At 42.5% G+C, this 12741-nt stretch overlaps 1 protein-coding gene across 2 annotated transcripts in view; it reads right to left on the bottom strand.

Moving 5' to 3' along the window:
* Positions 1-12741, bottom strand: part of LOC110522029 (ezrin) — a 61919-nt gene that overhangs the window by 12777 nt on the left and 36401 nt on the right. For both annotated transcript variants that reach the window (XM_021600092.2, XM_021600091.2), the window contains exons 4-8: positions 8802-8897; positions 5738-5860; positions 5511-5662; positions 4998-5081; positions 4527-4673 (exon numbers count right to left, since the gene is read on the bottom strand). In XM_021600092.2, the coding sequence (XP_021455767.1) occupies positions 4527-4673; positions 4998-5081; positions 5511-5662; positions 5738-5860; positions 8802-8897 (602 nt within the window). The remainder of the gene's footprint in view (positions 1-4526; positions 4674-4997; positions 5082-5510; positions 5663-5737; positions 5861-8801; positions 8898-12741) is intronic.

The raw sequence follows: 12741 nt of genomic DNA, 5'->3' as shown, positions 1-12741 counted from the left end.
TGTGGCAAAATGGCTTAAGGACAACAAAGTCAAGGTATTGGAGTGGCCATCACAAAGCCCTGACCTCAATCCTATAGAACGTTTGTGGGCAGAACTGAAAAGGTGTGTGAGCGAGGAAGCAGACAAACCTGACTCAGTTACACCAGCTCTGTCAGGAGGAATGGGCCAAAATTCACCCAACTAATTCTGGGAAGCTTGTGGAAGGCTACCCAAAATGTTTGGCCCAAGTTAAACAATTTAAAGACAATGCTACCAAATACTAATTGAGTGTATGTAATCTTCTGACCCACTGGGAATGTGATGAAAGAAATCAAATCTGAAATAAATCACTATTATTCTGACATTTCACATTCTTAAAATGAAGTGGTAATCCTAACTGACTAAAGACAGGGAATTTTTACTAGGATAAAATGTCAGGAATTGTGACCACACCATGTCAGGAATTTAAATGTATTTGGCTAAGGTGTATGTAAACTTCCGACTGCAACTGTACATGGTGTGTGCTGGGTTATGTAGAATCTCATAGAAATGTCAACATGTATTTGGATGGATTTATTCAGCAATCAGTGACAATATAGGACAACATACACATCAAACGCCCTCCTTTCTAGTGTAGGGTCAAAATGGAACCCTGTCCTGAAAGCTAGCTATATGTCTTATACCGAATGAGGGTGTGTGCGTTTGCTTGACAAATGGCCTAAGGAGTAAAACATTGGCATGATGGCCATATCTGACATAAAAAGGAGCAATGGTGTGCTAGTGTATGCGTCTCAGCAGGGTCCAAGGAGTCTACACTATGCACTCTGTGTCTCAGAGGCCTTGGCAGTAGTAGTGCTATGTATTGTCTGTAGCCTGCCGCCTTCATTGAGGGGCATGTACTCTAGGTCAGCCTGGCATTCTTAAGTCCCGCACAGCTTGAAAAACCAGTAGGTGTCACCATGGTTACAGCAGAGTGCACTGCAGCAGAGAGGCATTTCTGTTGCCGAGCCCGAGTGCACAAACACAAACACACCCACATATTCAAGGACACTCGGAGCCTTACAACAGACACATAGCCCTCTGTTTGTTTCTCTCTTTCGTCCCATTTTCTACTTGATTCACCAGATTTACATGTATCAGACTACACACTAAAATAAGAGTGTTAGATTAACTTTAAATCCATTCTATCCATTTGTGCTTTGTGTGGATTCAGAGCTAAGCATTTGGACACAAACCACAATAATATGGGTAGAGAGTAAGACTGCGGGAAATCCCAAAAGACACACTCAAGTTAGTTAAAGCACTACCAAATGTTGGCCAGACAGAGTCCTCTGGGGGCTGCTGAGTCGATACATTTTCTCATTAACCGCCCAAGGAGCCGTATTCACACTGCTTTGAATAGACTTTTGGCATGGAGAGTTCAAACAGTGCATGGAGCTCTAAGGGAGCAACGACCGTTGTCAACAACACAACCCAGCAACAGGTTAGTGCACTGCACTCAAAACACTACTTTGGCACGTCTGTCAGACATTGGTTCAAAGAGTATTTCATTATCTATTTTGCTGTGCTTAATTGAGTTTGTCTGGCCCGATGGAGCCAATGGAGTAGTCCCAAAAGTTTCAACTGCAAACCCAGCCCATCTTGAAAGGAAACAACTATTTGAACCCGGGTCTGATGTCACAATAAAGTCCATGGAGAACAAGAGCACCTCCTCCCAGCTGCCCACTGCACTGAGGCTAGGTAACACGGTCACCACCGATAAATCCATGATAATCGAAAACTTCAACAAGCATTTCTCAACGGCTGGCCATGCCTTCCTCCTGGCTACTCCAACCTCGGCCAACAGCTCCAACCTCGGCCAACAGCTCCACCCCCCCACCCCCCCGCAGCTACTCCCCCAAACCTCCCCAGCTTCTCCTTTACCCAAATCCAGATAGCAGATGTTCTGAAAGAGCTGCAAAACCTGGACCTGTACAAATCAGCTGGGCTTGACAATCTGGACCCTCTATTTCTGAAACTATCCGCCGCCATTGTCGCAACCCCTATTACCAGCCTGTTCAACCTCTCTTTCATATTGTCTGAGATCCCCAAGGACTGGAAAGCTGCCGCGGTCATCCCCCTCTTCAAAGGGGGAGACACCCTGGACCAAACTGTTACAGACCTATATCCATCCTGCCCTGCCTATCTAAGGTCTTCGAAAACCAAGTCAACAAACAGATCACTGACCATCTCGAATCCCACCGTACCTTCTCCGCTGTGCAATCTGGTTTCTGAGCCGGTCACGGGTGTAAATTCTCGGGCCGACTCTTTTCTCTGTATATATCAATGATGTTGCTCTTGCTGCGGGCAATTCCCTGATCCACCTCTACGCAGACGACACCATTCTGTATACTTCTGGCCCTTCCTTGGACACTGTGCCATCTAACCTCCAAACGAGCTTCAATGCCATACAACACTCCTTCCGTGGCCTCCAACTGCTCTTAAACGCTAGTAAAACCAAATGCATGCTTTTCAACCGTTCGCTGCCTGCACCCGCACGCCCGACTAGCATCACCACCCTGGATGGTTCCGACCTAGAATATGTGGACATCTAAGTACCTAGGTGCCTGGCTAGACTGTAAACTCTCCTTCCAGACTCATATCAAACATCTCCAATCCAAAATCAAATCTAGAATCGGCTTTCTATTTCACAACAAAGCCTCCTTCACTCACGCCGCCAAACTTACCCTAATAAAACTGATTTCTACAAAATGGCTTCCAATACTCTACTCAACAAACTGGATGCAGTTTATCACAGTGCCATCCGCTTTGTTACTAAAGCACCTTATACCACCCACCACTGCGACCTGTATGCTCTAGTTGGCTGGCCCTCGCTACATATTCATCGCCAGACCCACTGGCTCCAGGTCATCTACAAGTCCATGCTAGGTAAAGCTCCGCCTTATCTCAGTTCACTGGTCATGATGGCAACACCCACCCGTAGCACACGCTCCAGCAGGTGTATCTCACTGATCATCCCTAAAGCCAACACCTCATTTGGCCGCCTTTCCTTCCAGTTCTCTGCTGCCTGGAACGAATAGCAAAAATAGTTCAAGTTGGAGACTTTTATCTCCCTCACCAACTTTAAACATCTGCTAACTGAGCAGCTAACCGATCTCTGCAGCTGTACATAGTCCATCGGTAAATAGCCCACCCAATTTACCTACCTCATCCCCAAACTGTTTTTATTTATTTACTTTTCTGCTCTTTGCACACCAGTATCTCTACCTGCACATGACCATCTGATCATTTATCACTCCAGTGTTAATCTGCTAAATTGTAATTATTTGCCTACCTCCTCATGCCTTTTGCACACAATGTATATAGACTTTTTTTTTAAATATATATTTTTTTCTACTGTGTTATTGACTTGTTTATAGTTTACTCCATGTGTAACTCTGTGTTGCTGTCTGTTCACACTGTGCTATGCTTTATCTTGGCCAGGTTGCAGTTGTAAATGAGAACTTGTTCTCAACTAGCCTACCTGGTTAAATAAAGGTGAAATAAAAAAATCAATAAAATAAAACTCAGCCAGTGTTGCTGCCAGAGGGTCAGTGACTGCAGGGCTATCGACTATATAGGGAACACTTATATTACGTCATAATCTATTTTTAACCCAGTAATTTAACTGACCGGGAACAAGTATTTACCCAATAATTATGCAGTTACCGCTTGTATCGCGTGATCTGATCAAATCTGTATCTTAATTTTGAGATTTAGCAAAGTATTTGTTGGAGCGCAGACTGGCATAACAACCTTGGGTACGATGGACCAGTACAAGCTCATCAAAAGGAGAGACAGTTGAAAGGAAAAACGTTGTGGTAAGAACACTCTTCGTTGGTAACTAAAGACGTGGGTTAACCTGGAATGAAGCTACAATGGAATGAAGCTACAATGTCTGAAACAGAACTGTAGCCAAGGCCGAAAAACAACCCGGTATCGTTGTCAACCAGAACAAGAATGGGTAGATAGACTACATGACTTTAAACCTGGGCTCAAATAGTATTTCAAATGTTTCAAATACTTTAGCTGTGTTTGATTGAGCTTGCCTGGCTCAATGGAAGGTCATGGATAAGTGTCAGTGGCACCCCAGGCAGCAACAATCAAATTCTATTTGAACACAGTTTTGCGTGACTTGACCCTCTAGTGCCGTCTCAATCCTCATACTGGACACCCAAAGGGATGCATTTTAGTTTTTGCCCCAGCACTAACACACTTGATTCAAGTAATCAACTCATCATCAAACCTTTGCTTATTTTAATAAGTGTGTTAGTGCTTAGGAAAAAACTAAAATGCCCTTTGGGTCCCCAGGACCAGGATTGAGAAACACTGCAGTAGTGGCCAGTTCAGTGAGGAAACCTGGCTGGTGTCCAGTAGGGAGAAAATGTTTTGAAACAGACAAACAGGGAGGGACTATCTGGACTTGTCCAATAAGAAACACTAATTTAAAATTGTTATTTGCACTACAGTGTGACCTACTGAACACAACCCTGAAGGCTATTTCTTACTTGTCTTCCTTCTCGTAGATGTTGAGTCCAAGGGCGTCCACACCCAGCCACAGCTCGGTTCCCTTCTTGTTTTTGATGTCAAAGTAGTTGACGCCGTACATCTCCAGGTCCTGGGCGATCTTCAGGTACTCCAGCATGGCATCCTCTCTGCAGGATCAGACATGGAGAAATAAAGGAATGGTTTAGGATTAGGGATTTGATATTGTTTTATCATTGTGTCCTTGTGTAAGGTACTGTGTGTGGTGTGTTGTATTATTGTATTGCATCATGTATCGTATGTTTGTGTATGAATGAACCCAGGAAGATAAGACCTGATCAACTAATCTGATCATCTTCATAAATGAATAAATTAATATAAATAAAAACTAAAATGATTGCTATCTGAGGTAGAGCAGATCAGATGAACCTGTTTTATTATGACAGGGACACCAACATACAGACTAAAACAAACCAACACAGAGAGGAACTCACTTGAGCATTCCACGGTGTTCCTCGTGCCACACCTGGATCCTCTCCTCCCACTGCTCCCTGGACAACTTGTGCTGCTCCAGAACACTGGGAGAGGGAGAGAGTGAGGGAGGGCAGAAAGGAAGAACAATAGAGGAGGAATAGAAGGGGCAAACAGAGAGCAGGTACAATGAAGAAAGAGTATTCATGTTATGATCAATATTGGATTTGTCACGGCATGGATTTCTTCTGGTCTATCCGAACACAAAACATGATCCTGTTCCTGTCAATCACAGCAATACTGTAAGCTATTGTCTGATGTCTGGACTCCTGGCTAAGTTCCAATGTCTATACTAGCATACCACTTAGAATGCATGGCCCCAATACATTGCTGCATATGAAGAAGGTAGAGTGCTTCATGCTAGTGTAGCTATTAGAAAAAAGCTCTTGGTTGTTTCCTACATGGCACCATATTCCCTATGTAGTGCACTACTTTTGACCAGGGCCCATAGGGACTGGTAGTGGACCGGCGCTTACCGCTGGGGCAGCAGGCGGTCTGAGGTGAGGTAGCCGGGCCGGTGGAGGTCCCGGGTGAAGTCTCCGAACTTGGCCTGGACGGAGTAGGAGGCCAGCAGCACGGCGGTCTCTGGGGGGCAGTAGACCTCGTCGCTAAGGATGCCCTCCTTCACCTGGACACACAAAAAAAACTACATGTGTAGGTGTGTGCGTGTGCGTGTGTGCGCGCATGTGCACGTGTGTGTTACCTGCAGGAAAAACAACTTCTGGGTGATGTCCTGGATCAGCTCCTCAGAAACGTCCTCGGGGAAGAACTTGGCGCGGAACTTGAACTGCAGCGGGTTCTCCTTCTTCACATCCTGGGACGACACCTGGGTTGGAGAGAGGATTCATTAATTCAAAATAGCACATGTGAAGTGTTCCAAAAACAAGTTTTCCATTATTTTAGTGAAATAGGGTGCCATTTGGGCTATCAGTTGCATGAGTAGGAATGGATGATTGGATTGGATAAACATTATTGTACCCAAAGAGTTAAATTGTCTTGGATGCACAGTGCTGCATGAAAAAAATTTACTGTCATATTCCTCTGTAAAAGAGGATATATAAAATACATGGGCTGACAAAAGTATTTACAGACTTTGGCCTCTTCCTCTGTGTTCGCTCCAAAACAGGAACCAAAATGTCTTGAGGCGAATGGGAAGCAAATGTGGCAGGGGAATGTGTGCTGAAAGAGCTACTCTATAGTAGAGCTGCGCAGAGTCAGCACACGGCTAGCTCACTGCACTCCAACTGGCCTCTCTCACTCCCTTATTTATAGGTATGGACCACTGGGTTGTCAGTACATTATAATATTCTACTTCAAACGTTCTAGTGAAACCACAACCGGCCTAACACCTTTCGCTGAAAACTAAGTTACTATACTACCCTTATGTCACTAAGTACACTCATGCTAATAGTCTAGCTCCTCACATTGTTAATACTGCAAGAAGAAAAAGTTTATTAGCCACGCAATATAAACCAGCCCAACCCAAATACTGCAGGTAAGGAAGTTGGTGGGTTTATGTGATCTCCATGACGTGATAACCACAGCCATTATATACAGTACATACCTGTACGTGTCTACAGTCATGGTCAAAACTTGAGAATGACACACATTAATTTTCACAAAGTCTGCTGCCTCAGTTTGTATGATGGCAATTTGCATATACTCCAGAATGTTATGAAGAGTGATCAGATGAATTTGCCATGCAAATGAACTGAATCCCCAAAAAACATTTCCACTGCATTTCAGCCCTGCCACAAATGGACCAGCTGACATGTTAGGGATTCTCTCGTTAACACAGGTGTGAGTGTTGATGAGGACAAGGCTGGAGATCACTCTGTCATGTTGATTGAGTTCGAATTACAGACTGGAAGCTTCAAAAGGAGGGTAGTGCTTGGAATCATTGTTCTTCCTCTGTCAACCATGGTTACCTGCAAGGAAACACATGCCATCATTGCTTTGCACAAAAAGGGCTTCACAGGCAAGGATATTGCTGCCAGTAAGATTGCACCCAAATCAACCATTTATCAGATCATCAAGAACTTCAAGGAGAGCAGTTCAATTGTTGTGAAGGCGGCTTCAGGGCACCCAAGAAAGCCCAGCAAGCGCCAGGACCGTCTCCTAAAGTTGATTCAGCTGCAGGATCGGGGCACCACCAGTACAGAGCTTGCTCAGGAATGGCAGCAGGCAGGTGTGAGTGCATCTGCACACACACAGTGAGGCGAAGACTTTGAGGATGGCCTGGTGTCAAGAAGGGCAGAAAAGAAGACCCTTCTCTCCAGGAAAAACATCAGGGACAGACTGATTTTCTCCAAAAAGTACATGGATTGGACTGCTGAGGAATGGGGTAAAGACATTCTCTGATGAATCCCCTTTGGGTCATCCGGAAAAGAGCTTGTCCGGAGAAGACAAGGTGAGCGCTACCATCAGTCCTGTGTCGTGCCAAAAGTAAAGCATCCTGAGACCATTCATGTGTGGGGTTGCTTCTCAGCCAAGGGAGGGGGCTCACTCACAATTTTGCCTAAGAACACAGCCATGAATAAAGAATGGTACCAACACATCCTCCGAGAGCAACTTCTCCCAACCATCCAGGAACAGTTTAGTGAAGAACAATGCCTTTTCCAGCATGATGGAGCACCTTGCCTTAAGGCAAAATTGGCACGGGAAACAAAACATGGATATTTTGAGTCCATGGCCAGGAAACTCCCCAGACCTTAATCCCATTGAGAACTTGTGTGTCAATCCTCAAGAGGCGGTTGGAAAAACCTACAAATTCTGACAAACTCAAAGCATTGATTATGCAAGAATGGGCTGCCATCAGTCAGGATGTGGCCCAGAAGTGATTTGACAGCATGTCAGGGCGGATTGCAGAGGTCTTGAAAAAGAAGGGTCAACACTGCAAACATTGACTCTTTGCATCAACTTCATGTAATTATCAATAAAAGCCTTTGATGCTTATGAAATGCTTCTAATTATACTTCAGTATTCCATAGTAACATCTGACAAAAATATTTAAAAGACACTGAGGCAGCAGACTTTGTGAAAATTAATATTTGTGTCATTCTCAAAACTTTTGGCCACGACTGCATTTACAGCTCTGGTGAGAACCATTGACGCATTTGGAAATTCTGCAAATCAAAACAGGAACATCTCCATTCCACGGACACAGGTGGTTGTGCTTTAACTATACTGTCGATACATACTGCAAAGGGTACACAGCACTCACTCCCCCAGAGAAGTAGTATCTTATCTAGTGGTTCACTGAGAGTTCACACTACTAGCTGATTACGAAATCCTCAGGGGACTGGATTTGGTTGTGTCCCAAATGGCACCCTATTCCCTATTTAGTGCACTACGTTTCACCAGAGCGCCATGGGGCTCATCGTTTTTTGGGGGGGGATTGTATTGCATCATGTATCGTATGTTTGTGTATGAATGAACCCAGGACAATTAACTAAAAAAAAGGGACTGAAATTAAGGGAGATGAACAATTAGCCACTGGTCTGCACAGGAAGTAGGAGTGAGAGAGGGTGCCCATAATGCAGTGAGTGAGTGGCTACTAATTGACTGAGTGAGTGGTAGGCAAATATAGCGTGGAGTGATTTGACCTGCCGCTTTAAAGAATGTATGGCCCATTTGGTTTTGTTTACTGTAGAATGGTATTGCAAAAAAATATGCGACTTAAGAATTAATACAGTGGGAAAAGGTTTGAGAATTCCTGAGCAGATAAACAAATATTTGTTAAAAAGGTACTATTAGATTAACCTTACCTTTTTGTCAAGCTTCAGCCAGGTGAGGTATCCTTTGCCGTCCATATACTGAAGGCCAAAGTACCAGACTTCCCTCAAGCCAATGGTCTTTACCACCTGTGGACGGCAAAGAATGTACATAAAAGTAAATCAACTCTGTCAGAAAAACTAACTGTGACAACTGTACACAAGCCACACAAAAAAATATGTATACCACAGGGTCAGAATCATTGAAATGTGTGCATTTAAAATCGTGTATCAATGTCAATGAAAGTTTGTGAAAAATGTAGTTACGTGCGCAGCATCAAGTTAGGATTCTGGCCTAAATGAATTAATACAATAAGTGCCTTTAGAAAGTATTCATACCCCTTGACTTATTACACGTTGTGTTACAGCCTGAATTCAAAACGGATTAAATGTTTGTTACCCATTTACACACACATCCCATAATGACAAAGTGAAAACATGTTTTTTGAAATGTTTGCAAATGTATTGAAAATTAAATACAGAAATCTCATTTACATACAGTACCAGTCAAAAGTTGACACCTACTCATTACAGTGTTTTTCATTATTTGAACTATTTTTTACAATATTGAATAATAGAACAACAAAACTATGAAATAACACACGGAATCATGTAGTAACCAAAAGAGTTAAACAAATCAAAATATATTTTAGATTTGAGATTCTTCAAAGTAGCTGCCTTGGTGACAGCTTTGCACATTCTTGGCATTCTCTAAACCAGCTTCATGAGGTAGTCACCTGGAACACATTTCAATCAACAGGTGTGCCTTGTTAAATTAATTTGTGGAATTTCTTTCCTTCTTAATGCGTTTGAGCCAATCAGTTGTGGTGTGACAAGGTAGGGGTGATATAGAGAAGATAGCCCTATTTGGTAAAAGACCAAGTCCATATTATGTTAAGAACAGCTCAAATAAGCAAAGATAAATGACAGTCCAGCAATACTTTAAGACATGAAGGTCAGTCAACACAAAAAATGTCAAGAACTTTGAAAGTTTCTTCAAATGCAGTTACAAAAACCATTAAGCACTGATGAAACTGGCTCTCATGAGGACCGCCACAGGAAAGGAAGACCCAGAGTTACCTCTGCTGCAGAGGATAAATTCACTAGAGTTACCAGACTCCGATTGCAGCCCAAATAAAATGCTTCACAGAGTTCAAGTAACAGACACATCAACTGTTCAGAGGAGACTGCGCAAATCAGACCTTCATGGTTGAATTGTTGCAAAGAAACCACTACTAAAGAGAAGAGACTTAATTGGGCCAAGAAACACGAGCAATGGAAATTAGACTGGTGGAAATCTGTCCTTTGGTCTGATGAGTCCAGATTAGATTTTTGGTTCCAACCACTGTCTTTGTGAGACGCAGAGTAGGTGAACAGACGATCTCCGCGTGTGTGGTTCACACCGTAAAGCATGGCAGGAGGTGGTGTTATGGTGTGGGGGTGCTTTGCTGGTGACGATGTGTGTGATTTATTTTGAATTCAAGGACCAGCATGGCTACCACAGCATTCTGCAGCGATAAGCCATTCAATATGGTTTGGACTTAGTTGGAATATAATTTGGTTTTTCAAAAGGACAATGACCCAACACACATCCAGGCTGTGTAAGGGCTATTTTACCAAAAAGGAGAGTGATGGGGTGCTGCATCAGATGACCTGGCCCCCACAATCTTCCAACTTCAACCAAATGGAGATGGTTTGGAATGAGTCAGACCGGAGAGTGAAGGGAAAGCAGCCAACAAGTGCTCAGCATATGTGGGAACTCTTTTAAGACTGTTGGAAATGCACTCATGGTGAAGCTGGTTGAGAGAATGCCAAGCGTGTGCAAAGCTGTAATCAAGGCAAAGGGTGGCAATTTGAAGAACCTCAAATAAAATACATATTTTGATTTGTTTAACACTTTTTTGGTTACTACATGATTCCATGTGTGTTATTATTTCATTCATTGTGATGTCTTCACTATTATTCTACAATTTATAAAATAGTAAAAAGAAATAAAAACCCTTGAATGAGTAGGTGGGTCCAAACTTTTGACTGGTACTGTATACAATAGCGTTCAAAAGTTTGGGGTCACTTAGAAATGTCCTTGTTTTTGAAAGAAAAGAAAAACAAATGGTCCATTAACATCAAATTGATCAGAAATACAGTGTAGACATTGTTAATGTTGTAAATTACTATTGTAGCTGAAGACGACAATTTTTTTATGGAATATCTACATAGATGTACAGAGGCCAATTATCAGCAACCATCACTCCTGTGGTCAAATGGCACGTTGTGTTAGCTAATCCAAGTTTATCATTTTAAAAGGCTAATTGATCATTAGAAAACCATTTTGCAATTGTGTTAGCACAACTGAAAACTGTTGTTCTGATTAAAGAAGCAATAAAACAGGCTTTTAGACTAGTTGATTATCTGGAGCATCAGCATTTGTGGGTTCAATTACAGGCTCAAACGCTGTGTACTACTCCCTTCACAGAACAGCGCAAACTGTCTAACCAGAATAGAAAGAGGAGTGGGAGGGCCTGGTGCACAACTGAGCAAGAGGACAAGTACATTAGTGTCTAGTTTGAGAAACAGAACATGTCCTCAACTGGCAGCTTCATTAAATAGTACCCCAAAAAAATGTCAACTGTGAAGAGGCGACTGGGATGCTGGCATTCTAGGCAGAGTTGCAAAGAAAAAGCCACATCTCAGACTGGCCAATAAAAACAAAATGATTAAGATGGGCAAAGGAACACAGACACTGGACAGAGGAACTCTTCTAAAGATCAATTATTCTTTTAAAATGATAAACTTGGATTAGCTAACACAACGTGCCATTTGACCACAGGAGTGACGTTTGCTGATAACGGGCCTCTGTACGCCTATGTAGATATTGCATTATTTAAATGTTTTTTATTATTATTTTACATTTTAAAATCAGCTGTTTGCAGCTATAATAGTTATTTACAACATTAACAATGTATACACTGTATTTCTGATCAATTTAATGTCATTTTAAAATGGACAAAAGAATGAGCTTTTCTTTAAAAAACAAGGACATTTAAGTGATCCCAAACTTTTGAACGTTAGTGTACGCACACGCACAACTACTCAACTAAAACAAATCTCGGTCGACCAAAACGACCAGTCGACTAATTGGGGTCAGCTCTACAAACCCTGCATGCTTTTTCGAAAGTCTCATTTAGGACCTACATTGAACACCACACATTGGCCTCTACTGTAGGCTGAATGAAAGAACAGCTATTTCCATGTTAAAATGTTATGGGATGCATTGTCTCCATTGTATACCACTCTGGTAGGCCTACATTATGATCAAATAGCCACAGTAGCCTACTTGGCCAATGTTAAAACTAACTTCAAGAGGGTACAGCCTCCGTGTTCACAGTAAATGCGTGCCGGAAGTTGCACAGACGTTCAAGTTTGCGCAACGTTCAAGTTTGCGCTCAGCAGACCTGAAATTTGCTCTGTGACAAAAATATGTAGGGAACATTGCTCATAACGTGATGCAGCCACAACTATTCTTGAAAATATGGAGAGTGGTACTCAGTGTTGTTGTGTTGGATGTGCCCCAAACATAAAACACTATGTTGACAAAAAGTCAATTGCTTTGTCACATTAAGTGCCATGTTGCAAACAGGATGCATGTTTTGGAATATTTGTATTCTGTAGAGGCTTCCTTCTTTTCACTCTGCCAATTAGGTTAGCATTGAGGAGTAACTACAATGTTGTTGATCCATCCTCAGACTTCAATGGCTGGGATAGGAGAAAACTAACTGTTTTAAAGTCACCATTGGCCTCATGTTGAACTCCCTGAGCGGTTTCCTTCCTCTCCGGCAACTGAGTTAGGAAGGAAACGTCTATCTTTGTAGTGACTGGGTGTATTAATACACCATCCAAAGTGTCATTAATAACTTCAGCATACTTAAAGGGGATA

Source organism: Oncorhynchus mykiss, chromosome 4, assembly GCF_013265735.2.
Source record: "Oncorhynchus mykiss isolate Arlee chromosome 4, USDA_OmykA_1.1, whole genome shotgun sequence".
Taxonomy (NCBI): domain Eukaryota; kingdom Metazoa; phylum Chordata; class Actinopteri; order Salmoniformes; family Salmonidae; genus Oncorhynchus; species Oncorhynchus mykiss.
The sequence above is the reverse complement of the archived record's forward strand: the minus strand, read 5'-3'. Positions and strand labels throughout refer to the sequence as shown.